Raw genomic sequence first — 27,679 nt, forward strand, 5'->3', positions numbered from 1 at the left:
TTTGTTACACAGCTGATTATTGAGGATGCATCAAATAAATGCTTATAGCTTAATTTTCAACTGAGCTGACAGGCGATACTGTATATAAAACATGGATGTGCACATTGTCACCCAATCAACGTTGAACTCATTTAATGGCAGATCTATGACCATCACCATGTTGGTTTCATGGAGCTTGAGGTAAGCATACTCGGAAAAGATGGTGGAGTGCTTAGTTATAAGCTAATGCTAGCTAGCTTGATTACTGTTAGGTTCATTTTTGAGAGAGAAGTCAAATATACTCAAAGATACAAACATTTGATGCTAAATATGAGATACAAACTGTGGAATATGACAGAACCCAACTCCTCAAGTATTCAACTTTAAGCCAAAATTCAGCTTTATTGTCAGTACTGGACTCCGGATTGATACTGTGTTAAGAGTAGAATAGAGTAGAAAATATCAAGTATACACATATACATCTCTCTCCCTCTGTCCATATATATATATATATATATACACACACACACACATATATAGACAGACAGACAGACAGACAGACAGACAGACAGACAGATAGATAGATAGATAGATAGATAGATAGATAGATAGATAGATAGATAGATAGATAGATAGATAGATAGATAGATAGATAGATAGATAGATAGATACATTCGCCTCCGCTTATCCTTTTCAGGGTCGTGAGAGGCCCTGGAGCCTATCCCAATCATAGGGCGAGAGACTGGGTACACCCTGGACAGGTTGCCAGTCTGTCGCAGGGCCAACACACAGGGACAGACAACCATTCACACTCACTCGCCCATTCACATCTAGTGGCAATTTGGATTATCCAATTAACCTATCCCCACAAGCTGGAGTATCTAAGGGGCACCCACTGTCACGGTCTCGCTGGCAGACCGTGGGGATGTGGGGAAAGGAGGACCCAAAATGCAGGACTCTACAGTGCAACAGTGTTTATTTACAGTGGTGACAATCCGAACAACAATAAATCCCCCCGTGCGATCCCAACTCCCGTTCCGTGTCTTCTCCTTTATCCCGTGCTCCGTGCTCTGTCTCCGTTCCCTGCGTACTCTCCGTGTGCTGCCTCCTGGTCGCCACAATTCCTCCTGAGGAAACACGCATACCAAAGGCAGCCGTGAGTACAAAACCTAAGAGTAGACTTGCACTAACCTTGCATAATACACTTAAGACTGACGGGAAGTCACTCAACGATCCAGCGTCGAGGAGCTCTCAGCCACACTGTTTTGAAGCTCCTCTGACGAGGCTTGATCGGCGCCTGGTGTGTGTGGATTCCTGGGTGGGACCGGTCAGCTGGCAGGGCCACACCCACCAGGCCTAAAAGTGCCTGCCACGACCGCACCCTCACATACACAAGCACACACCCCTAAACACCTGACAGTACACCAACACGGAAAAACAGGACAGCAGACACAACCATGATAACAACAACCACAATAATGATAATAATAATAATAATAATAATAATAACTACAATAGTAGTCCACACTGCTCACGGACCCCGAATCCCTGGAACTGGGTCCGTGACAGTACCCCCCCTCTAAGGGTCGGCACCCGACGACCCAAAAACAAAAACAAAACAAAAACCACAGTACAACCAACCCCAGGCGGGCGGCGGGGGGTCCCGGACGGAGGGCCCCAAAACCCCAGTTCAAATGTCCAACCACTGCCATGGTGGGAACAACAGTTCTTGCGGCCGACCCAGTGGACCGCAAGCAGGCAAAACTCGCTACGGGTCAGGCAGTGGTGGGAAAACAGTTCGGGCGGCCTACCTCCAACCCCATGATGGAAGCGGAACGCTTCAGGCGGCCTGCCACGGATCCGGTGGCGGTGGCGCTGCTCCTCCGGCGGCCTGCCACGGGTCCGGTGGCGGCGGAACGGTTCTGGTGGCCTGCCACGGGTCCGGTGGCGGCGGCGCTGCTCCTCCGGCGGCCTGCCACGGGTCCGGTGGCGGCGGAACGGTTCTGGTGGCCTGCCACGGGTCCGATGGCAACGTCGCTGCTCCGGTGAGCAACAGCGAGGCGTGGCACATGGTCTATGACGCGCCGGTCGCTGACGTGGACGCACTGGACGTGGATGGCGTGGAGGCCGCGCAAGACGTGGAGGTCCCTCCGGTTCGCTGACCTCCGGCTGAGCGGGTCCCTCCTCGGCTGGCAGCGAGAGCCCCTCCTCGGCTGGCAGCGAGAGCCCCTCCGCGGCTGGCAGCGAGAGCCCCTCCGCGGCTGGCAGCGCCGGTTGTTCCTTCCGCTCGCCGAGCTCCTCTGCTGGTGGCTCGCTGAGCTCGTCTGCTGGTGGCTCGCTGAGCTCCTCTGCTGGTGGCTCGCTGAGCTCCTCCGGCTCGCTGAGCTGCTCCTGCTCGCTGAGCTGCTCCCGCTCGCTGAGCTGCTCCTGCTCGGGCAAGCTGAGCTCCTCCGGCTCGCTGAGCTCCACAGCTGGCGACGCGGGCTCCTCCCGCTCGCTGAGCTCCTGCTCGGGCATGCTGAGCTCCTCCGGCTCGCTGAGCTCCTCCGGCTCGCTGAGCTCCTCCGGCTCGGGCATGCTGAGCTCCACAGCTGGCGACGCGGGCTCCTCCCGCTCGCTGAGCTCCCGCTCGGGCATGCTGAGCTCCTCCGGCTGGCTGAGCTCCACAGCTGGCTAGAATGTGAACCTAATAAAGTGTCCAGTGAGTGTACATTCACTGGAAATTGTGAGGTTTTAACCACTGTCAGGGCCAGTGCCACTGAAAGACTTCAAAGAAAGAGATTGGATGGAGCTAGTTTATCACCATGTTATATGACAGTAATGTCCTTCACTCTTGAAGGCTATTTAACTCTCTGAGATCTCACGCTCTCACCGCAGTGAATTCTTACAATGAAAGGTCATATTATAGAGAATATGAAAATTGGGTTTCTGCAGTTAGAATTATACTTTTACTGAATTTCTTTTGTCCCTTGATCTCCAAAATGCAGGAGAGCATGGCGTCAGGGTGATGGGTTTAGAGTACAAAGGTCATCACTGATGTTGGCTCAGACCTCACAGGGATAAATCCAGGGCACCCACCCTGTGTTTCTCAGTTGTCACTGACCTTCCATGGTCTCTGGTGTCTGCTTTGCTGCCAGCTGCTTCCTCTGTAGTGATGGCTGTACATGCTGGGATTTTTTGTCCAGCTCAGCAGCTATATTGATCCACCATATAAGACCTAGAAGAAATGAAGGCCACTGTTTTTTTCTTGCCATTTATGTTGTTCGTCATGTATTACTTTGGGTTATTTCATGTTTTAATGCTCTGAATACGACTGGAGGAAAAGCACAAACACGAAGACAACACACAGCTGCTGTTTCACTCAGAGGATGGATTAGTTGAAAATAAAGGACCTTTTTTATATTTTGGGGTGTTGTATGGAAGGCTTTTAGATGCATAAGAATGATTTAAATGTTAATATGATCAGTTTAATGATGTTGAACTCTTTAGACGGGAAATGCGCTTCTCTTCTCAGACATGAGCATTCTGGTTCTCTGTGAAGACCGTTTGTAGTTGCTCTGTTTGTCCGGTAGATGAAGACAAAAATTCAGCTTTAAATTCGTGTTGTCCATGAATAAATGACAAGCGCGATTGAATATTTAAATATTTATTCTTTCCGGTGTCACTGGAGGCTGGACGAGTCACTCCCACCACTCCTCCTCCGCTCTCTGCTGTCACAAAGTTTCATTCTTCAGAGCGCCGCCTTGTCAGCAGAAGCACTCTCTGTAAAAATGAGGATCTGTCAGACGTCAGTGGGGCAGATGTCACGTGTGGAGAAGACAGTGGGGCAACGCTTTATTCTTGTGTTGAGGTGACAGGGTCCGCGGGAGTCCTCAGGTCCAGCTCCAGGCTCTCAAGGTGAGCTTCACATTTCACAATAGGCTATCCTCATCGGGAACGACCCAGATCCTACACTGACATGATGTGTCGTTTTTATTTCACGGTTTGCGCAATAATCGGTCTAGCTGACAGACATCGAAAACTATTCATACACCCTTAATAAACTGTCCGTGTTCCCTTTAAAATGTAGAGCAGATTTATTAATAACAATGAGTTCCAGCTCAGTATACTTAGTGTGGGGTAGGAGTTGGCAGGAGAGCGCAAATCTTGCTTAAATTGTGCAAGTTTGGAAGATATCGCAGCCAATTCTTATTGCATCAGCCCCGTCCCCCAGATTTCATTTCACCCTTTCGCTCAACTCTGTTCTCATTAAGCCAAGCCCCAAAAGTAAAACTGCAGCGCTAATGACATTTGGTGAAACCGGCAACAACTGGTCACAGTTTCTGCTGCTGATGTCATGGACAAAATCAGCAAGTCTGTCACTTCGGGCGAAAATGACTTGGAGGTTTGTTTGTTTTTTTATACCTGGAAAATCAAAGACGACATGATTCATACTTATTATAATTGTGTTTGAAACTGTGAAACGGACCTGTTTTCATGTTTCAGTCTGAGAGTCATAAGCACTGTTCACTCTATTTTTTTATGTGTCTGAGCGAACGCACAAACTCTCTGAGCGTCTCTAGTGATGGGATTTCCGGATCTTTTTAGAGAGCTGGCTCTTGCGGCTCCGACCGACTCTTCAGGTTGTTTTTTGCTTTAATTAATTTATTATTAACAATAATATGACATTATGCACAAAAGGAATTACTAATGTATAAAAAAAGTGGTTTTATTGATATGTTTATATATAAATATATACCGTGGCCCCTAGAGACAAAGCATGTACAAACTCCAAAGCATGTACAAACTCCAAAACACATTTCTAGCGTTAACTGAACTTCAAAACAGAGCTACCTAGATCACTTAAATTACACAATTGAAAGCATATATGTATTGTTTGTGTATTTATACACAAGCACCATATATATTCAAATAATTAAAAAAAAAATGTTCATTTACCTGTTAATACACCATACACAAGCCAGCAAGTCGTTGGTACTTGCTGGCTTGTGTAGCCTCTACACTGTTAGAAAAAGCATCTTGAAAAAATGGTAATATTCCGGCAGCTGAAGCCAAAATACGACCGTATAATTACAGAAAATAACTCCCGCATAAAAATACGGTTATTTCCAGTAATGAAAATACAATTAGTTGCGCTAATTTGACATGGGATCCCGCCTTTTTCAAGTGCCGCTAAACATTAAATCAGGAACATGTTAATGTCATTAAACAATGAAATCATCTGTAAATAGGAAAAAAAACCATCTTAAAAAAACGGTAATATTCCGGCAGCTGGGGCGCCAAAATACGACCGCAAAATAACAGAAAATAACTGTCCTATAAAAATACAGTTATTTTCAGTAATGAAAATAGAGTTTGTTGCTCTAATTTGACATGGGATTCTGTCTGTTACGGCCGAGAGGGCCCGGCTGTGGACTCAAATGCAGACACAGAGGGAGGCAAACGGGCGTGAACACAGTGCTTTATTTACAAGTGTCTAGTGAAATTACACAACAGGAGACTATGAATGCTATGAATTATGAAATGCTATGAACTGTGAACTGTGAGGCCAAACTGTGAACATGAAACTGAGTGCTATGGCTAGGTGCTGGATTTCACGGATGGAAAAAAGGGGCAGCGGCTTGGATGGAGGTACGCAGTCACTATAATGAGAAGAGACAAGTAGTCAGTGGCAGTCCAGTGAATCACAGCTGCAGGATTAGGCTATGGAGGTTAGGGCTTACGCGTTGCAGGTTTAAAGTGTCATGCGAGGAAGGGGTGTCCAGGGGGTTCCGGGTGAGGAGTGTCCAGAGAGGATCCAGAATATGCGTGGAGTGAGGGACTTGGCAGGGAGGCAGGCAGGTGTAGTCCGATGGTGGCGAGGAAGAAACCAGATGACAGAACCAGCGTCCAGGCGGAGATGAGAGTAGTTCGGGAAACGTGACTGCCAGGTGGGTCCTATGACAAAGAAAAACACGGTGAGGGAAAAGCAGTAGTTGAGGGTTCTCACAAGGGGTTCGCAGCCTAGCACTGACATGGGTTAGCAGAAGATCTGGCAGAGGTCTGTTGTGAATGCTGGTCTTATATGCAGGTGACTTGATTGGAACCAGGTGTGGAAGCTGATTGGAGTCTCTGCCTGAAGGTAGAACCCAGCGGAGTGGAAAAACCCCGTGCTCACCCGGACCATGACACTGTCTTTTCCAAATGCTTTTAGACATTAAATTAGGAACATTTTAACGTGATCAAACAATGAAATTACCTATAAACCAGGTCACTGAATGTGGAAATATGAATCATAATACGTAAATGTACAGAAATATACAGTTAACAGTTGGTTTAAATAATAATTGATTGCATGCCCTGGGACAGAGGCGAGGCTGCCATATCGCACCATCGGCCATCACTAGTAGGCGGTAGGTGAAGAGTCTTGACCACGGACACAGCGACGGAGAGTGTCGGGGCTCGGACCGACAACCTTCTGATCACAAGGCGAACTGCCAACTCTTGAGCCACGATCGCTCTAACTAGTGACGATAATAATACTTATGTGATGTAACACAAGCTTATAGGGATCATGTTATATACTTTTCCATAGCATTACATTTGAATTCAACAGTTCAATCTTTCAAATAACGGACAGATATTTGTGAAATCATGATACATTTGTGAATGTATTTTTACAATCTAAATATGCATATGTACAAAAAAATTATTTAAAAAACAAGTAAATTGTGTTTTATTACATTTACAGTGATGTTATGTTATTTTACATTTGACGTGTCAGATCACAGTCTACTTATGTAAATGTAATGATATTCTAGAAAAACAGTACACAACTGTAAAATACACTGTAAAATAATTTGACATTTCTATTTTTTGGAACAGTGCAGGTAACAAAAGCTCAATGCTGGGCCTAGCATTCTGGAGCACTTCTGTTGTGTTTTCTTCGTGTTTTGGAGTTTTTACGTGCTTCTGAGTTTTTATGTGTTTTGGAGTTTGTACGTGCTTCAGGGTTTGTACGTATTGTGAAGTTTGTACGTGCTTTGTCTCTAGGGGCCACCGTAAATATACTTTTATTTATTCACTCCACATAAAATGTAATAAATAAATCATATAAAACGAAAACCAACTAGTCACAGTTCAACTTTTAACTATTTAAATTTTCAGCTTTTTTTTTTAAAAAATGAAACAACACAAAATGCTGCAAACCACAACACAATTAAATATAAATGAAAATATGAAAACAAAAAGAAGATGCACATTCTCAGTCATATGGGCCTGCATGAATAAACTTTCTGAATCCTGTATCATCCGCAACTGAAAATAGTTGTGGACGATTACTATACCTTTCTAATGTGACGTTGTTGTCCCTGGCTCTCTTTCTCTGTCTCTCTCCCTCCTGCTTTGTTCCTGTGCTACTGCGAGTGTAACTACCGCCCCTCCCCCCTCTGTCCAGCGCAAAGCACAAGAGAGAAGAGAGAGGAAAAAACAAAAACACGGCTCGCGATAAAGAGCCGTCTCGCGTCGTTCACGTCAAAGATCCGGTTCTAAAAGATCTACCCCCCCCCCCCCCCCCCCATTTTTGCACATGTTGAGGAGCGTGTCAGGTTACATTTCACTGTGTGTTATACTTGTATAACTATGCATGTGACAAATAAAGAACCTTGAACCTTGTTAACTATTTATTTTAATTTCAATTCAAGTTAATTTTTTTTTGTGCGCAACGCAGATTTTTTCTGCCCGGAGACCGTGCCAGTAGTGCGCATGCGCGCATGCGCGCAGCTTAGAGGGAACATTAGTCATAAGAGGTCCAGTTATTAAACACCGTTGTGTTTTACCCAGCTGTGAGCCAGCTGTTCTTTGTTTTTGCTCTTTGGGGAGGAAACGTTAATATGACCTCCCGCTGCGCTCTCACGGGGAAATCCTGGCCTTTCTAGTGAGGCCACAGTTGTTGGCCTTGGCTAACAGAGCACACACTTGATTTTCGAACAACTTGTACATTCATGGCAACATGGGATGTTCTTGTGAGCATTTTTAGTTGGCTTCACGATCAGCTAAATGTTTAAATTCTTCAGCTATTTACCTCGTTGATTTCTAAATCTAATAAGATATCTGCTAAAAGTGAACAATGCGTACCCTCTCTTTATTAACCAAATTCAACCCATAAAAACATGAACTTAGACAATCACAGCTACCAAAACTGGAGGCCTTTAAATTTAGTTCAGAAACACAAACAGTAAGGAAGTGGTCATCTATAAAGAAGTGGAAACCAGTTTTAAAGGAACTCTAGAGAAGCTTAGGTCTGCGTGAGCAGATGATTCCCTTCGCCAGTGGTCTGCATGGCAGTTTGTGCCAGGGAAGTTTAATCCCACAGCTTCAGAGCCCTTTGAGCAACACTCAGGGGAGGACGTTTTACCATCCTCTGTTGTCTGGCCCTTCTTCATCTCATCTCCTGACAGCTCTCTGACTCCCTTTCTACAGTTCTGAGTAAAACCCTTTCTGCTTCACCCAGGTGTCTGTCATACCATGCATGCCTCCCCTAGGAATTGAAACAAGAGCATTTCCTTTATGTTTGATTTCGTTTTCGCTTCCTGTGTGAAGTTATACAAAGTGGTCAATTCGACTGTCTGTTTCTATTCATCACTTTGCAAAAGAAAGTCTGAAGACGAGGAGGGAGAGAATAAGGGTAAATGTCTGTTGTCACTTCACATTTTTATCTCTGAGAGCTGTCAAAATGCAAAAGAGACGCAGTCAGTAAAGCAAGGACATCCTCTTTGTTTAGTTGTTTAGTTTGGGCCGTAGGTCTTTGGTTCAGACTCAGAGTGTCAAACATTGAGAGAAGAGGAGCAGGACTGATGGTTTAGCTGAAACTTTCTGCTTCATATATCAGACTAAGGGTTAGTTAGCAGCATGTTCATAGGTAGTCTGGTGTTTGAGGATTCAGTTTTGGTGTTTGTCGATGCCTGTTTTGATTTCAGAATTAATTCCTTTGGAGCATTAATGTGATTTGATTCCTGTCCTCCCTCTATCTTATTTTTCTGTTAGTGCCTCTTCATCTGGCTCTATTATTCCACTGTATGTGCTCAACGTTTTCAGGTATTTTATTTATAGCTTGTTATAAGTGCAATATGTATTCTGTGCTGCTGGAATATGTTTAGTATGTGTTTTTAAGCCTTACAAAAACCACAACATGAACTGCAAACTGTGAACTGTATTATCCCTGGATTGAACATGTATGTAATGAGCAATGTTGTTGTGCTTTAACCTGAATGGCACTGCTCACAGTGACACAGACTACCTGTAACTACCACAGGCTACACTACTAGTGTTGTAGTGTTATGCTTGAAAGTTTGATTAAACATGGGACGGCAGCCTCGTTTGGCTTGCATACGGTGAAGTCAGAGTCGAAGATTAAGAAATGAATGAAAAAAATAAAGTACGAGAATATGAGATTGTTTTTCATGGGCTCATAAGGCTGATAATGATCCACCCCATATCCATTTTTTGGAGTATGAGTTCTAACCCTCAGAGAGACGTTAGAGTAGACGGCTGCAAAAAAAATCACTTTAGGCTCTCACTGCTCTCAGCATCTATTGGACTAAAGATTCCCACATTTTAAAAGGTCTGGAGTCACATCATCGTGTTTTTGAGTGTTTTCTGGCATTATATCATGGGAAATGTCAGCAGATTTGATTACACACTCAGTATTAAAATAAATAACTAGAATTTAAGTGGGGTTTTTTTGCTGCTCGATGTACTAAGTTGTAAGAGCAACAGTGCTCCCCCCTGACCCCGTCACAATCAGCTGATTTCTTTTCTTACAAAAACTTCAGCACATCTCGTGAAGCCAGTCTGACGTTTGTCTTCATACTGTGAGTACTTTCAGAGTTACAGGCCCTTTGATGACACAAGCCTGGTCCAGATTTGTCCTCACGGCAGATATCAAATCAAATCAAAAATGTATTTATAACCCATATGGAAAAGATATATATAAATCTTATAAAGTTTGTATCTGTCTTGTATGAAACTTGTATGAAAAGCATACAAGAGTGAAAACAGATATAAGATCCCTTGAAAAATTATATAATGAAACTTGTATGTTTTGTATACTTGCTAAAAAAAAATGAAAGTAATGAGAAAGTGGCCACTTTCATGAGTAAATCATATATGTTTTTACTATTTCTTTTCCATATGGGATAGCACATTTAAAAACAACAATGTCGATCAAAGCGCTTCACAAATTAGGAAATAAATAAAATAAGACACATTTACCAAACAGGAACACAAGACAAGACAATCTTAGAAGCCACAAAATGATAGTCAAACTGTCTTAAGTCAGAGCCAGGGAAAAAAGATGAGTCTTTAAGCGAGATTTAAAAGACTGAATAGACTCAGAAGTGTGAATGGCAGTAGGGAGATTGTTCCACAGTTTAGGTGCTGCAATAGCAAAGGCACGATCACCTCTGGTTTTCAGTTTAGACTTAGGTTGCATTCAGAGCATCTAGTTTGAAGATCTTAGTGCTTTTTTAGGATTATACAAATGCAGAAGTTCTGTTAAATAGCTAGGCATGTTATTGTTAAAGATTTTATGAGTAAAAGAATTTTAAAATCAATGCGAAATTTCACAGGAAGCCAGTGTAAGTTAGCTAAAACCGGAGTCATATGATCATGCATTCTAACACCTGATAAAAGGCGTGAAGCAGCGTTCTGTACTAATTGCAAACGGTAGAGAGAGGAGTGAGGGAGGCCTAAATAAAGAGAGTTACAATAGTCCAGTCTAGAGGTAATGAATGCATGCAATCTGCTTTTCAAGGTCCTTGGGGGAAAGAAAAGGTTTAGCATTAGAAATTTGACAAAGCTGATAGAAGCTGGATTTAACCACAGTAGAAACTTGTTTCTCTAATTTGAAGGAGCTATCCAAGAGTACCCCAAGGTCTCTTACAATGTGGGAGAGGTAGCTAGCAAGGGGACTAAGGGTCTCAGTTTCAGATATCCATATGAAAATTTAGGGGCGAAAAACATTTCTTTAAAACTGTACCCAAATCTCTTTTACACTCTCTCCAAGTTTGATTGATTGATTGGTAATTTCTTTCAAACATGTAAACAATATACAGGTAAATTTAGAAAAGAAAATAAGAGAAAAAAATACTATACTAAAAAAATCAATACATTTCAATATACCTGCCGTTCTGATAATCTTACATGTCGAAAGGGAGTGTGAAGAAGTAAACACTTATTTAATTCCACCCCTTTGCCATAAATTATCAGCTAATATTTAGTCAGCTTCCTTACTGATATAATTTGTAATAAAAAAAAGTGAACAGATTTCTGATATACTATAGACTATAATATCACATCATGAATTTTATTTTTTTTAAATAGAGACATTCACTTAATTTCAATATTCTCCATGCCTTTATAGTTCGGGAAGATCATATTTTTATAACCCTTTTTGAACTGTTTTATGTTTGGACATTGCTTTAATTCCATATTCAGACTGTTCCACAGTTTCACTCCATGAACAGAAACATACTCTGAATATTACCTGGCAGTTCTTTATTTTTTGCTTTGAATAGAATTTGTGCTGTTTGGAATTTCACTAGATCGTCAATTTTCAATATTTCAGACTGCAAAGATACTGAGTTGGTATGTTACCTTTCACAAAGTAAAGGTTGCTTTTTGCTTTCTTTTGCTTTGCTCGGACTTGTTTGGAATAGCTATTTATCCCCTATGATGAAATGAGTCATGGCAGTTTACCCACAATGCATTCTTGGGATATTTTTCAGTAGGATGTGGTATGACTCACCCAATTGAAGTTAAAAACCCCTTTATAGTATCTGAAAACTGTAAGAGCAGCAAAAACACAGCAATTATCTGATAACGCGTCCAACAACTCTCCTGCAGATCCTGCATTTTCTTTGGGATTATTAATTAAATTGTGTCGTAGAGTCTAAAGCAGTGTTTGAAAACTTATGGTCATTTTTGTATGACAGGATCGTCGGTATCAGGTCTCATCTGTTCTCACACCAGCTTCTGTTGCTTTCGGCCACTTTGGTCTCATTCTGTCTCGACATCCTGCAGAGTTAAAAATGAAAAATGATCACGTATGTGACAGCTACTGTATGCAAGTGAGATCGACTGTAAGATCGGAGAGAGAATCCGCAAATGAAGCTAAGTTTGAAAAATGACAGGACTCCGCACGCACACACACATTAAAATATATATATATTTTTTTTTAAAGTTGCCTCAACAAAAGGGCAGGCAGGAATTAGCCCCTCTAGCTCCCCCACCCCCCCGCACGTGCCTGATGTGACAATATCCTTTATATCGATATAGTCTATGTTACGTTATAATTATACTTGTGGAGCCACAAGTTTGCCTCTCTTTCGTTCACTTTTGTCTCTACGCAACGTTACTCGGCCTCGCTTCTCCTTCGCTGAATACAACTCCCCCTCCCCCATAGCTTCAACTGCAGGCAGCAACCAGAAGGACACGGCAAATCTCCATTAGCGAGTTGTGGGGCTGGACGGCGTCAACGTGTTAGCGAGCTAACCGCGCTAACGAGCTAACCATGCTAATGACATGCAGCCCACAGGGGCTGCACGGCCTAAAATCCTTTCATTTTCTCAAAAGTTGACAGCGCGCCTAATGTATGAATTCTGGTTGTGCTTACTGACCACGAACCGATTTCAGGTGGTACTCAGCAATCTGTCAAAAAATGTTTTACGACTTTGGTAAGCTACGGAGCTGCAGCGCTTGATGAATTGTCGGAGCATTACGGCTACCGTAGTCTGGAGCCTCGCGGAGTAATACGTACTGTGCTTCGACGTAATATTACCGTATTGTGTGTGTATAAGGACCATAAATGGCACCTGTTAAGAGACATGGTTACGAAGCGGATTTCAAACTCACGGCTGTCAGTCACGCAGTAGAAGTTGGGAACAGAGCAGCTGTGAAATCTGTCTTTGTTATTATGCTCAGCGTCTGTTAGTTTACATTTTGACTGCACAATTATGAGCTTTTTGTTATGCACAAAAACAACATTGTTTTCTTTTATTTATTGACCATGATTATTTAATAAATGCTGATAATTTATTTTTGAGTAATTTCTTCATGTAAATCTATGCTGTATGTAAATAAAAATGCCTGTGTGACATCTGGGACACAGTGTGACTAAGAACTCTCTTTTTGTTCTAACTTATGGCTTTAAAAAAATATCGAGATATATATCTTATATCGCCACCCAGCTAAAAAATATCGAGATATGAATTTTGGGTCATATCGCCCAGCCCTACTCTAATGTATTCAATAATCCTCTGACCTCAATGTCAGATCTTGGCTCTGTGGCAAAGATGGCAGCCATTGAAGTGTGTTGTTTTTGTTTGTTTTTAGTTGTTTTTACTCTTGTTTAAAAATTTGTCTCTGGCTGTAAAGTGCAGTTGTCAAAAATTATGAATGCTTCTTGGTTCAGTCCCAAGAGGAGACTCTATTTCGCTTGGGGCTGTGACAGGAAAGGCACCCGTGCTAGTTTTAAAATGTGATTAAAGAAAAGCTTGATCACAACAGAGTGCTGGGCATGTTGCTACATGGCAAACGACTGTCTCATAGCTACTAGCTCATTCGTTTGTTACGACCCATCCTCTTCCTCTTATCAGGATTGCAGAGGGGGTGGAACCTATCCCAGCTACCATAGGGCGAGTGACAAGGTGCATACAAACTCAACAAAAAAGTAACGAGTCAAATTTTGCAAATGTAGCGGAGTAAAAGTACCGTTTCTTCTTCACAAATGTACTCAAGTAAAAGTAAAAAGAATCATGCAAAAAAGGTACTTTAAAAGTAAAATTTTTTGAAAAACTTACTCAAGAAAATGTAACGGATTAAATGTAACTCGTTACTACCCACCTCTGCTCACGATGCACTGTAGATCATACTATAATCACGATAAAAGCCTTGTTCTTATTTCCTGCTTCTATCACCGTTGCTATGATGTAACTATGTGAATGTTCACGTTGAACCTCAAGTATGAGTTTACACGTCTTCATCTCAGACTTTGGGTCATCTCACTGAGAGTTATATTTTAAATGACTGTAACTCTGTAACACCTTGTTCAACCACAAATCCTCTCACACATTAACAGCTTGTACTTTGACACTTCACTTTTTCACTTTCAGACAGCGTTATATCTGATGAAAGAGCAATTCGGTCACATCAAAAGACAAGTTAGCATTAGGTAACATTAGTCAAACTGAAGCAAGGCCAGACTTCCTGTCTTGCAGAGGTCTGTAGGGAAGCAACGCTCGGCCTTGACCTCAGTAAACAATTTGCTGGTGAGTTCATGGTCTAAAGTGGGTTTCCTGTTTCAGATTAACTGGAATAAAAAAAAATATCCCTCTGTTTTCCTCACATCACTTTCAGTGACACTATAAAAGTGACTTTGCTTTAAATTAAATGTTCCTTTCACTGTTGCTATCACTCACACTCAGACATGTTTACTGTTGAGAATGAACTCTCAGCTCAACTGTTTTCACTCTGTACATTGTAACTGTTCAGCTGTCCAAAGCATGTCTGAGCATGTCCATCAGCAGCTCTGTTATACAGGCTGCACAGCAGCCCGTAGATTGTTCCCAGCATCATGAATCTGATATTCCTCAGAGTACGGGATGACTCCAGAGCAAAAGAAATCACAACATGTTGTGTCTGTTTTTGGCTCTGATAAATCCATTTCAATAAAATTGCTCCAAATAACCAAAATTACAGAGGTGTACGTGTTGTCCTCTCAATGTTTTACTGACTCAGTTTCTTTGAACTGTTTTGCAACTTTTACACAAAAACATTTGTTTCCTTTCTTGTGAAGCCTGTTAGTGTGCATGGCTTTTTTTTTTTTTTTTTTTTTTACAAGGGTGTGTTCTACAATGCTTGTCTGATGCAAAAGCCTCCTTTCCTCTTACAGCAGTGCACACACACTTGTGCTGTGGTTTTACATCACGTCTCCGTCTTTAGATGGTTATTACTCATAAAGAGCAAAGTGTGTGTGTGTGTGTGTGTGTGTGTGTGTGTGTGTGTGTGTGTGTGTGTGTGTGTGTGTGTGTGTTTTTGTTGGGGTAGGCACCGAGTCAGTCATAAAAGAATTACAACCTAATGCAGACTATCTTACCATAGACCACAACAGAAAGTCTCAGACCAACTTAAATAAACAAAAAGAAAACATTTGTGTTTTTGCAACAAAGCATGCAAATGCAACCGTTTATGCTGTTTTTTGATTTGCTCATTTGTGTTTGGTGTTAATAAGACACGCTGTGGTCTCATCACTGACGCTCAATTAGCTCCTCAAGCGAGAAGCCGATTTTAGAGAGCCACTTTGAGTTTTCCACAAATAAAACACACCATACAAAAAGACAGCCGGCTGGTGATCATTCAGTGCAAATGTGTGCACTTTTTTCTTGTCTTGGGAATGCATCCTTTCAGACTTTGCATCAGCATAAATGCGTCACTTTGAAGTGACATTTCTAAGAATTTTTGCAGAAATTCAGTGAAAAAAAAAAACCAGCCTTTAACTGCAATTCATCATCAGCTCCCCTTTAACTTGCTACAGCAGCAAAAAGCATGCTTTTACTTCTGTTTTCGTAACCCATTTATTTATTTTTAATTACTTGAACATTTTAAAAAGAGACAGCTGTGTGAATACTGGTGCAGAGAGCCACTGGCAGTTGCTAGACTACCAAACAGGAACTGACTGCATGCAAATAAAACCTTTTTGTTCTGAGTTCTGGGGGAACTGTTATTTGGCAAGTGCACAAAAAAAGACAAAGTAGTGAGTGTGTTGGTATTACATATTTGGTCACTGTGGCTACAGTTTAAATGAAGACAGGAAGCCAAATTGTGAGAACGTGAACAAGACATGTTATTATTGAATTATCTGCAGGACATGACCTGATTTAAATAAATGTCATGTTATTTAAGTAACATTTTAAATGGCCTGTATTCCCATATGGAAAAGAAATAGTAAAAACTTATATGTGATTATTCATGAAAGTGGCCACTTTCATGAGTAAATCATATAAGGCTTACATGATTTACTCATGAAAGTGGCCACTTTCTCATTACTTTCATACATTGTTTTAGTAAGTATCCAAAACATACAAGTTTCATTATATAAATTTTCAAGGGATCTTATATCTGTTTTCACTCTCATATGCTTTTCATACAAGTTTCACACAAGACAGATACAAACTTGTATATATCTTTTCCATATGGGTTTGTATAGCGCTTTACTAGTCCCTAAGGACCCCAAGGCACTTTACACATCCAGTCATCAACACATTCACATACTGGTGATGGCAGCTACATTGTAGCCACAGCCACCCTGGGGCGCACTGACAGAGGCGAGGCTGCCGGACACTGGCGCCACCGGGCCCTCTGACCACCACCAGTAGGCAACAGGTGAAGTGTCTTGCCCAAGGACACAACGACTGAGACTGTCCAAGCTAGGGTTCGAAGCGGCAACCTTCCAATTACAACTCTTGAGCCACGATCGTTCCATTTTATAGGTCTTCTCATTCATACAGTGCTGCAGGAGTGCTCAGACGTAATGAGAGGTATAAATAATTGATGTTGTTATGTTTAGGTTTGAATCTGTGAGTCAGTCCTGTGGGGAAATCCATCCATGCTGTACACACATCAAATGTCTGTTAAGCACCACTCTGATGTATTCGCTACCTCATACTTTGTGTTTTCTTGCTATTGCAACACACAGGCCACACTTGATCTGACATTAAAGATAAACTCTAAAATTGAGTTTATAGATGATTATCTGCCTATTACGTCTTATAATGCTAGCTGATACAAACTCCTCTTTAGTTCCCAAAGTCAAACAAACACTTCGCCTGAGAGTAAAACGCTCTAAAATCTGTCATCTTTAATAAAATGATCAGTGTATACCAACAATAAGAGGTTTAACAACAATAACATCCATGATAACAGGATTTATAAAGTTTCATGGAGTTAGAAGTTAGCAGGGAGTTAGCTCGCTAGTTTCAAAATAAGAATCATGTACAGCTCTGCTATCATTTCAGGTATAAATGAAGACAAAAAACTAATAATGTAAACACATTAGCACAGTGAAGCTAGAGGATAAGCGCTAACTTTTCCCCACTCAATAAAAGTTAACATGAGAGTCCCTGATGAACAGAGAGAAATGTGATCGCATGGCAGGAAAAACATGCATAAAACAGACCAAAGTCCAGTCATGGGAACACCTGAGACAATCATCCACAACACGAGGTTAATCATTAATATACTGCTGCATGGTCTGCAAAATTCCTGATTCTCAGCTTCATGTACTCATTCAATCTTTGTTAGCCTCAGAGTGATTAGCTTCTAACCTGATTAAATATTTGATGTTTGGCAAACCATGAACTGCTGGGCTGTAGTTACATCACAAGGTTTTAAAAACTGAGCTTTAAAATGTGCTGCTGATGAATAGTGGTGATATCAACTCAGAGAAGCTGACACTGATCACTGACTATTTTTAAGGACCTATTTTTACACTTTGCACCTTCGATCCAGGAGGACGATATCTCGTCCCACTGTATACTTGAGTGTATTTTATTGGGTTGACAATAAAACTCAACTTGACTTGATTCGACTTGCTGTATGTGCTCTTTAATGGACTGCTATGCATTGAGAAGGCTGTTACTGATAGAGCTACCCAAACTGAGCGGCCCCTAATTATGTATTATTTATTGAGATGTGCTCTCATTTGCTTTTGAACTACTCCACGTCTTTACCATTACAGCTGCCAGACTGTTTAGTAGTGAAGCACTAGAGTATTTAAGTTTTTCCACATAAAAAAACAGCTCTGCTTTGTTAGTCTCAAAGGTCAGTCTGTCAGTGATTAAAAACTTTGATGGACTGAATGATCTGTTTGAAGAGACACTTTGGAGTCACAATGTACAATTGTTGTTGTTGTGTACTAAGATGAATTTAATTGAGAATTTTAAATTTAACAATATTTTGGCCTAAATGCATATTAAGTTGTAATTTTATAGAAATACATGCTTATGGATATCAAGAAGTATTTCTAATGAGTTACAGTGACAGGAAATGCCCATAAATGATTATTTAAATAGTTTACGCTTTTACTATTAATGGAAATGTTCATTAATGGCACAAAAATATGCCAATTACCCAAAAGTTTGTTACCTTCCACAAAAAATACAAGCATTTTACAGAATTTTGTTTCCTAAAGTTTCATTCAGAGCCGATCCCCCCCCCTTTCTTTCTTTATATAAAAGTGAAGTTGTAATTCACACACGGTTCTTTGTCTTGTTTCGGCTGCTCTCATTGGCGGTCACCACGGGGGTCTCCATCACAGCCTACACCTAGCACAATTTTTGTCCAGTACATCCACTCTCCGTCTGCACCTTGTAGACTTTACATACTGTATAAAAGATGGACATAGTGTGGTAAATCTGCTTCATCTCTCATCTCCAGCTGACCTCAGCAAAAACTCTCCTAAGAAACTTTAGACCTTTTAGCAACCAAAGGGAGGAAAAACCATGTTGTCATGCTCAGCTCATGCTTGCATCATCCTTTTCATCCTTTACAGTAACACGTCATTTGTGACCTTAGAATAAGATTTCCCCCAACGTCCCACATAAATCTTCATACACAGTTCAGTTTCTGCTCTCCATCACATTGACATTTTTAAATGTTACATTCATGAGTGCTTTAACAGACTTTGCTTTTTTCTGATTTTTTTTTATTTATATTGCACACACAGTTAGTGTGTGTTAACATCTGGAGAAGTTTGGGACAGATTCCAGTCAGACTGAGGAAATAAATCCTTTAATTTAAACACTAATCCAATTAGCTCAACACAACAGGAGCAACAACACAAAAGAGTGGGCCACTGAAGCAGACAGCTGTGCAAACACACACACACCCACATGTTGCTGCACTTTTCTGACCCAGTCTCTTGTTTATTTGCTTAAATGAAATGTGATCCACGTAAATGCTCGAGCTGTTATACTTAGAAACACACATCTCTTGTCAGGGCCAGGTTTATGGCCCTCTCCTGGCTCAGAAATACCAATATAAATAAAAATGACCAAAAAAAACAAAAAACAAATTGTAAAAAAAAAGAAAAATCAAAGGAAAATGCATCCATCCTCTTCCGCTTATCCTTATCAGGGTTGTAGCAGACTGGAGCCTATGCCAGCTACCATAGGGCGAGATGCAGGGCACATTTTCCACAGGCCAGCCTGAGGGCTAACACACGAGACAACCATTCGCACTCGCACCTTTGGGAAATATAACCTAACCCCACTAACTGCATGCGTTTGGACTTTGGGAAGAAGCCGGAGTACCCGGAGAGAACCCACACAAACACAGGAGAACATGCAAACTCCACACAGAAAGGCAACAGTGCCAATCACCAGTGCTGCCAACAAAAAATGATAGAAGAAAAATCCTGTTTGGTCCATTTAAACCAAAGCCTTCCTACAACACTCTTCATTCTGGCTCAAAGTTCTAGATTACCCCAGAGTAAACATAATGAAATGATTCAAATTATACACATGAGTGGAATAAAAATAGGAAATAATGAAATCTCTAAGACCAACAATAAAAGCCAGTGAGCTGAAGAACAGAATAAGAAATGAAATGATGATGAGGGAAATTTCTGTGCCAGATTCAAGTAATTTTCTCACACTAACAAAAGCCTTTAATTTCAAACACATTCTCCGAGCTGTAGTTTTCTTTTTGGCTCAAAGACAGCAGCGGTTTAACAACTCGCCCAAACAAACATTGAACAACACCTGTTAACACCTGACATGTTGACATGGAGAGAGAAAGTTTTTTGACTTGCTAAGATAAAAATCAAACCACTCACGCTTCACTAACGTCAAACAACGGTGTTACGTTCATACTTAAGATCGACACAACTGCTAAGTGTTCACATGTTCGCAACTGTGGCTGATTCCTTCTTCAGCCAGCCATCCATACACATCCTCATCAGTACAAACTGTTCAGCTTTGTGAAAGACATCACAGTTATAAACCAGATGACTGTAAAAACCTGATCAACAGGTTACATGTTCACACATGTCTTTACAGCTGTTTCAGGCCAAAATAATTGCTACCACAGTGGTGTCGGGGTGTTCCTGTTATTTCCTTTGATGTTGCTGTGAATTCGGTGCTTTGTTACATTCTTCAGTCTTTGGTTCTACTGAAGAGTTTCAGCAGAATACAGATTATTATTTTAACCTGTGTCTTTATGATGGTCTTCATTTTTGCTTTGTTCATTGCTTGTGGGATTTTTTTCGGACTTGATTGTCTCCAGTGTTTTGCTTTGAGTTTCACACATTGTCTGTACCTGTGTCTTTTACCTAGCTATTCACACTTTCCTGATTACCCAATATTACTGTTTAAAAGTCTCAAGCACTTTTGCTTTCTTTGTAGCATGTTCAAAAATGCACAGTATTTAAGGTAATCCAGTATTTAAGGCAAAAACAGAGTTTGTATAATTCTAAAAAGCTTGAAAGTCAATAGTTGGTATGGCCACCTTTATTCTTCAACAATAGGCTGAAGGCCGAAGGTGTGTCAGGTTTTTCCCCGGGATCCTCAGCTGTAGATAGTTTTTTTTTGTTTTGGCCTGCCATAGTTGGAAGCATTTGGCATCAGAAACGGGCATTTCTAAACAAAAGGCTGGCCCAACCCTTTTAAATACAGGAGGGGCAAAAATAAATTAAATGAATAACACGTAGTGGATGGTTCTCTGATGCAGATCCAGCAGAACAAGTTCCCACCAAGCGTACACCTAACTTGGTAGCAAGTGAAACTGACAGTCGCAATGCATGTACAGGAAATATGGAAACATTTATTGTATATGCAGTGAAATGGAACCCGAGGGAGGCACCTGAACCTTCAGCTAATACATTTATTATTAAAAAATGAAGGTAACCAGTTTGAAATACTGACTTCCAGAAACCTCCCATACCTATTTCCCACATGTATTGCTTTCATTGAACAACTACAGAGCGCTTTAAAAGCCAACGTGTTTCCTTAATGATGGTTTGACCTGTTTGGATTTCATTAACAGTAAATCCAACACGCTGCTCAAATTCCAGGTGTTCTAAACTTCATTGTGATCTTGAAACAGATCAGAATTTGATCTCAGGTTAAGTTATTCTGTAGAAAAGCTGAAGGTGCATTTGTCTGCTTTCTACAAAGCGATGCCACAGCTAATATGGGCGTGGTGTTAAGCAACTAGCTGTGCAAACAGGATGTGTGCAGAAGTGTATCTATATGGTTGATCAGTGGTGTCAAAGAGGAAAATGTTGGTTTGTGGTACGAGTGGAGTCAGAGGAATAATTAGATCTACGATCTTAACACAAATATAGATTTTCATGACCTGGACACAGCAACCTTTGTTTACTGTTATTTCTGAAAAGGTGTTGTCACAACCTCTGACGCATTGGCACGGATACACGGACAATATAAACAAACATAAACAGTTACCACCAAAACAAGTTAAACTGGAACACCAGCAGGTTGATATTATATGGTGCAGATATCATTAACATTATGTTGGGATCATGTGGTTCTGGTTTAATCACAAAAAACCACAGAGACTCAGTGTTGAGATAAAATGATTTTTAATGTTTATTCTATGAGTAAAATGTTGCAAAAAGGAAAATGAATTTTTAAACAAAAAAGGATGTTAAAAAATAAATTTTTTGGAAATATTTAGATTTTTTAATGCTGGCATTCATTTGAACTGAGGTGACCTCTCTTTTCTCAGGGCTCAGATAAAGTACAAATAAAAATCACTGTTGCAATAATTAGTGACCTGAAAGCAAAGCACAGCCACAGAAACTACAGATAAAATGACAAACTTTACTTCCCCAAATCATACAGCTCCCACATAGTTCCTCCTTAACCAACTCCCAAACGAGCTGAAATTCTGCTGAAAAGAGAAACACAATATGATATAAATAAAAGTGATTAAAAGTCCCCCAGGCCGTCTATCCCCACTGAGATACTGCTGTGGCAGCAGAAGCAGCACACTAACACAGGCTGAAATGATATGTGCACAGTAGACAGCGGCGTCGAACAAAAAGCTATTACATCTCTATGACCACATCCAATACCTTAATACAGTTTGTAGAAATTTCTCTTTCCCTCTTGGGGAGTCTTAAAAATATATTTTAAAATTTCCGTTAGACGTTTTTTTCAAACCATAAAAACAAGTTTACATTCAGGATATCACTGTGCCCAACGTGTATTATCGCGGGACCGTCATTCTACTGGATTTCATCCGTAACCCGGCTCCTAGAACGCGGAAGGTCGTTCCTCGGGAACGCCGCGGGACATGACAAATCGTCGGGATGTTACGCCTCAGGAGTTCATTATTTTTATTTTGATAGGTGAAAAAAGATGAAAAAAGAGTCTAAATCTTTTTGGACTATATATATATATATGCAGTAAATAAATATGTGGAGACAAAAAAAAGAAACATTGAAGCTATTCTTGCATTAAAACAGTGTTTTTGTTTTTACTGTGATTATTTATTGTGAGCAGCAGGAAACTACCTGCAGGATTAAACGGGAGGAGGTGTTGCAGTAAATTTTGTCTCCCTGCACAATCCATGACTTTTCAAATAAACTTTATTTAAACAGTTTTTCTGTTTAAGTGTAATTACTGAAGTTTTTTTCTGTTTTTTCTCCCTTCACGCAGGCTCAGTGAGAACCATCCACACATGGACACGGCTGCAGAAGTCTCCGCAACACCAGTGCTGGAGGAGGCGCAAGAGGAGAAAGAGAAGACAGCATGATGAGGTTCCGCCTGTGCGCATAGTGTTTTCACTGATGTCAGGCAGTTGCAGAATATGTGATAGGTGCGTTACAGCTGGAAAATCTGCTTAATCTGGAGTTTCGGAGCACAAATCGCAACAATTTAGCAGAAATGTGACGTAGACGGCTTAAAAAACGTGGATTTTTAAATTTGGGGGTTGAAATAACATTGTAAACACACATAAACACAGCCGAGATATATTTAAAAAATATTTCTCATAGTATGTGCATTATTATTATACTGGACTTTTTAAAGCGGAAATGACTGCCTCTTGGCTTCCGTTTACTGGGATACGTGAGCCAGGAGTGTCTAGCTAGCTGGAAAACTAGAAGTAATAAGTAAATATACAATTTATTTTGGGCATCTGGGAGGGATAAAGAAACGGCATGAACAGTTTAATCAGGTCAGTAATGAAACCGACAACGACTGGGCCATAAAATGAGTGTGATGGGTCATCGAGGCTAACTACGTAGTTCAGCGTTAGCCGTTTTCTTTTAGCTTAAGCTACTTCCGGTAACTGGCCAACTTTAAAGAAGTCAAACAAGACAAACAGAATTTCTCTGAATTAACTGCAGATAAACGAGCTTCTCCTCATATAACCAGCTCACAGGGAGCCGCTTTAACTCCTGCCGCTTCTCCGCTAACTCATTTCACTCCATCGTCTTTAAGTTTGAAGTTAAAAACACGTCGAGATAACATTTTTAGATGAATAACACATGGTGAAACCCTGGATCACGGATGATTTTTAAAAACTGAAAAAATCCAGACAATACTTCAGTTTTCTCTCATTTACGCTTAAAACTCCCTTTCTTAATAATAATTTTAAAAAAGCCCAACTTAACACCAAGAAAATATTTTATGAAGGTTTAACGTTCACGTTTTTGGCCGTTTTTCCTTGAAAATGAAAAGACGAGTCCACTCTTTTGACTTTTACTTTTAATCTAGTTTAAGTTTTACTTTGGAAGGATTTTATATAATTAAAATGCTATTTCATTTTATGTTTTTACCTCTAATGCTTCATTATGGGTTGAATTTTCGTTTAAATACTCAATACTGCTGTTTCTGCACTTGAGCTTCACTGAACCTGCTCGTTGACATTCCTGGATTTGTTGGATTTCAGTATCATCAGCTGTGTCACAGGAGTTACACTGAAACCTGGGTGTCTTTCTTTGTCTCCACAGCCTGACGGTGTTCCTGCTGTGGAATCAGAGCGTGGGTGAGTCTAGCATAAAAAAACCTTTTTACTAGGGCTGGGTATCGTCACTGATTTCTAGAATCGATTCAATTCCAATTCACAAGGTCCCGAATCGATTTGATCCACGATTCGATTTAATTCGATTTGATTTGATTCGATTTAAATCTGGGAAATTTTGACAGTCAAAAATATAATTCAGATCAGTACATTTACATATTTTTGTATCAATAAAAAGGAAGCTGACACACGCAAGACTTTATCAAAGGTGTGAGCATCACAGCAGATGCCTTTGTGTCAAAGTAGCTGAAGATAAAACACAGAAAAACATGAAGGTGATTTTCCTGTTCTGGGATTTTATAAAAATATTCTGCAGTACATCAAAAACGAAAGAAAACCATTAATCAACATATGAACATTACCTCTGACGTTACAGCGGTTTTATTAGAGACACGTCTAAGCATTTTGCATAATTTTAAAAAGTTTAAATTTGTTCAGTATTGAACAGCAGAAATGAGGTTTTCTTTTCGGAAGAATGTAAAAGGGAAAAAAACAGCGGCCGACAGCGCTGTAAACAACGGTAGACTTGTGCGTAACAAGCAAGCAAATAATGAAGAAAACAGAGAGAGAGAGAGAGAGAGCTGTGCATCGTGGTGGAAGCAAAACAGTAAAAGTCAGAGTGAATTCATGACGATGTTTATGTGAAGCGTTTGGATCTTCTTTTGCTGCTGGTTCGGTCAATATTGTTTGGAGAGAGATCAAACTAACAGCTTTAGAATCGGCTCATAAAGGGCGTGAACACAAAGCGCGGACCCGCCGACAGATCAGAATCAGCGAGCTGTCGGCTTTCAGCCCCGACTGTGAGAAAGGCGACATCTAACTGATTCTGATCTGCGGGTCCGTGCTGTGTGTTTACGTCTATGTGCAGAATCCGTGTACCTGCTCTCATTTACTGTCTTAGTTGTTTGGTGGTTGTTGAAATTTTGTGATCTTTCACCTCAGATTCTGGCATTTCGGGCAAAATAAATTTATATTAAAAAATCGATTCAGGATTTTAATGAATCGATTTTACGTTATCCAAGCCAGAATCGATTTTAATCGATGAATCGATTATAAAAACCCACCCCTGCTTTTTACAGTCTAAAGTTTGGATGGATGTCATGACCTCTGTGAAATTTGAGCTTAGAATAGAATAATCCTTTAATTGTCCCACAAGGGGAAATTTGGGTGTAACAGCAGCAAGAAAGACAAATATACAAACAAACAGTACACAAGAGTTTCTAACATCAGATATTTCTTCAGGTATGCTTTTTTTTTTTTTTAAAAGGCCGATCCACTCACTTTCAGCCCTCCCTCACAAACACACATGAAAGTCTGACTGCATGTTTAATATTAACGTCTGAAACAGTGTTAAAAATAAAACCCTGACGTTTTTACCGGCCCTTCTGAACATAAAGTGAATCAATTGATTTGATTGGTAATTTATCTCAACATGTGAACAATATACAAGTACATTTAGAAAAGAAAATAAGAGAGAGAAAAAATACTATACAAATTACATACAAAAAAACGTTCTGATTAATTTACATGTTGAAAGGGATTAATTAGAGGAATTAAAATCCATTAAAATGTTAAATTAATAAAATAAAACTCAGTTTCATATCAAGCAATCTGAAACCTCTTGTTATCCCCACCACAGCGCTGCTTTACATACATAGGCTGTGTGTACTTCTTAAAAATGGTTAAATGGTTCAGAAGAACTATAATAGTATTTATTTTTTTTAACATGAAGTTTTTAGTCACAAAAATTAGTAAACGCTTTTTTCATTCAGCTTTCACGCTGGATCGAACAAATATGACAAATGATACCACAAAAGCAAAAACATCAGCAGAAATGAGAAAAAGAGTCTGGGGTTAGATTAAACACGGGCATATTTTCACAAGTGGATTACTTGCTCATTTCATGTACGAAGTCTTCTGAGGCCAATACATAACGGCGTGATCAGCAGTCAAGATTCTAACTGTAATGCAATGATGGCTACAGGCAAGCAGGGGTCAGACGGTCAGCATGCTGACAGCCAGAGTGAATGCTGCAAGATTTGTGACACATGAAAATGCTACTCTGTGGCAGTTTTAATGCCTCTTTGTATATTTAAACCTAGCCTGAATTAAGTTTATCAGTCAGCTTAACCTCAGACTACTCCTGAGCGATGTCCCTGCTTTCAAAGTCAGTCTCAAAAATGAAAACATTAGTTTAATGTTGCATTTCTGTGAAATATAGCACTGGTCACTAGTTGCTTTTGAAGTTTTTTATTTTCAAATATGGGACTTCAACACTTGAATTATTATTAATTTATATATTTATTTCATATTTTAACTAGCCAGTAGTGAAGACATTTATTAACGGATCTGTCTCAAATTGGAGACTCGGGGTGTTCTCTCACCTCAGTGTAGTTTTTCTTTGGTTCAGTGTTGGTTCTCCTTGTGTGTCAGGGTAATTTAAGATATTTAAACACAGTGTAATTAAATGTTTCCACCAAAAAAAAAAGACCTAAAACAGAAAACAGCTCTATGTGGTTAAGTATTGCGGTTTCAGTTCCTAGTCAGGTGTGAATCTTCTTCCTCTTTCTGGTTTCCTGCTGTTCATGTTCTTGTTGCGTTGCATCAGTTGAGCTGAACAAACATGAGAAGCATGCCATGGAAAGTCTGTGTGGCCCTCCAAAATAAACCAAAATTAAAACTGTGCAGTCATTAGAGAGTAGTTTGAGTGAGTTGGCAGTTCCTACTGACTAGTGTGGTCATTTTCTGAACGTAAACGGCTCGTCTCATTGTGGTACCTGCATGTACGGCAGCATGAGACAGACAGGAAAGTGGAAGATGTGAAAGAGTGGAAAATTTCTGGGCTTGGCAATTGTTGTTCCCTTTGTGGACAGAAGAGGATTTAGATCCAGTTTAGTTAGTGTATGTTTCCATGTGAGCAAAGAGCAGAGATGAGCAGGGAGTCTGTTGATACTGTGGCTACGCAATCACTTCTTCATACAGTGATGCACACAACAAAGAGGCTGCAGGGTGGCCGGAGAGTCATTAACGACATGGTTTTTTTAGGGTTCCAAATGGTCTGAGACCGTCCAACAGACTCCATGCCATCAATTGGCTAATCAGTGGCGTCACTCGAGAAATCATGAGAGCGTCTCCTTCACCTAAATCAGGTATACCATCATCTCGGCGTCCATGTTGCATACAAATGACATCACAAGACACTTCCCTACGTTGCTATAACAACCCGATGTGCTTTAGGTTGTACTCGATTGTAATGGAAAAAAAGAGTCGTGCCACGTTGGGCCTGTCCCAGTAGGTACTATGGAAAAAAAAACCCTAAAGACTGTGCAGAAAATCAGGATCCTGTTACCGTCTTTATGACTGGATTTATTACAAATGAATTAACCTTTATAATGTAAGCAGGTTGCCTGGAATTATTTTCTAGTTTCAGCTGTAAAATTATCATAAAATAATCTGTGAGTGTGTGGTTTTCTCCCTTGTTTATCACCAGCTCCAGGCCTGTGCTGAATACATGAAAGAATGGCGCCCCTCCAAATAAACAAAGAACAAACAAAAACAAAGATAAAATCCATAAAACTACAGTAAAGAAAAGTGAAATCACAGGAAAGAACAGAGG

At 40.4% G+C, this 27,679-nt stretch overlaps 2 protein-coding genes across 6 annotated transcripts in view; one reads left to right on the plus strand and one right to left on the minus strand.

Moving 5' to 3' along the window:
* Positions 1 to 938: 938 nt before the first annotated feature.
* Positions 939 to 2,616, minus strand: LOC146680698 (uncharacterized). Its single transcript, XM_085449734.1, has 2 exons — positions 1,196 to 2,616; positions 939 to 1,106 (listed from the first exon to the last, which is right to left on the minus strand). Exon 1 carries the CDS (start codon positions 2,614 to 2,616, stop codon positions 1,489 to 1,491), a length of 1,128 nt encoding a protein of 375 aa, XP_085305860.1. The 3' UTR covers positions 939 to 1,106; positions 1,196 to 1,488.
* Positions 2,617 to 3,713: 1,097 nt separating this feature from the next.
* Positions 3,714 to 27,679, plus strand: part of LOC146680699 (sodium channel regulatory subunit beta-4-like) — a 36,080-nt gene continuing 12,114 nt past the window's right edge. For 2 of the 5 annotated variants that reach the window (XM_085447397.1, XM_085447398.1), the window contains exons 1-2: positions 22,796 to 22,854; positions 23,993 to 24,027. In XM_085447397.1, the coding sequence (XP_085303523.1) occupies positions 22,826 to 22,854; positions 23,993 to 24,027 (64 nt within the window). In that variant the 5' untranslated portion in view covers positions 22,796 to 22,825. Of the gene's footprint in view, positions 3,877 to 22,368; positions 22,385 to 22,694; positions 22,855 to 23,056; positions 23,215 to 23,992; positions 24,028 to 27,679 lie in introns of those variants that run through there. The other 3 variants (XM_085447400.1, XM_085447401.1, XM_085447399.1) reach the window with 3 other exon arrangements.

This window comes from Copadichromis virginalis, linkage group LG23 (genome assembly GCF_057382275.1).
Source record: "Copadichromis virginalis isolate Kocher_CV1m ecotype Utaka linkage group LG23, C_Virginalis_male_GT1.1, whole genome shotgun sequence".
Classification (NCBI taxonomy): domain Eukaryota; kingdom Metazoa; phylum Chordata; class Actinopteri; order Cichliformes; family Cichlidae; genus Copadichromis; species Copadichromis virginalis.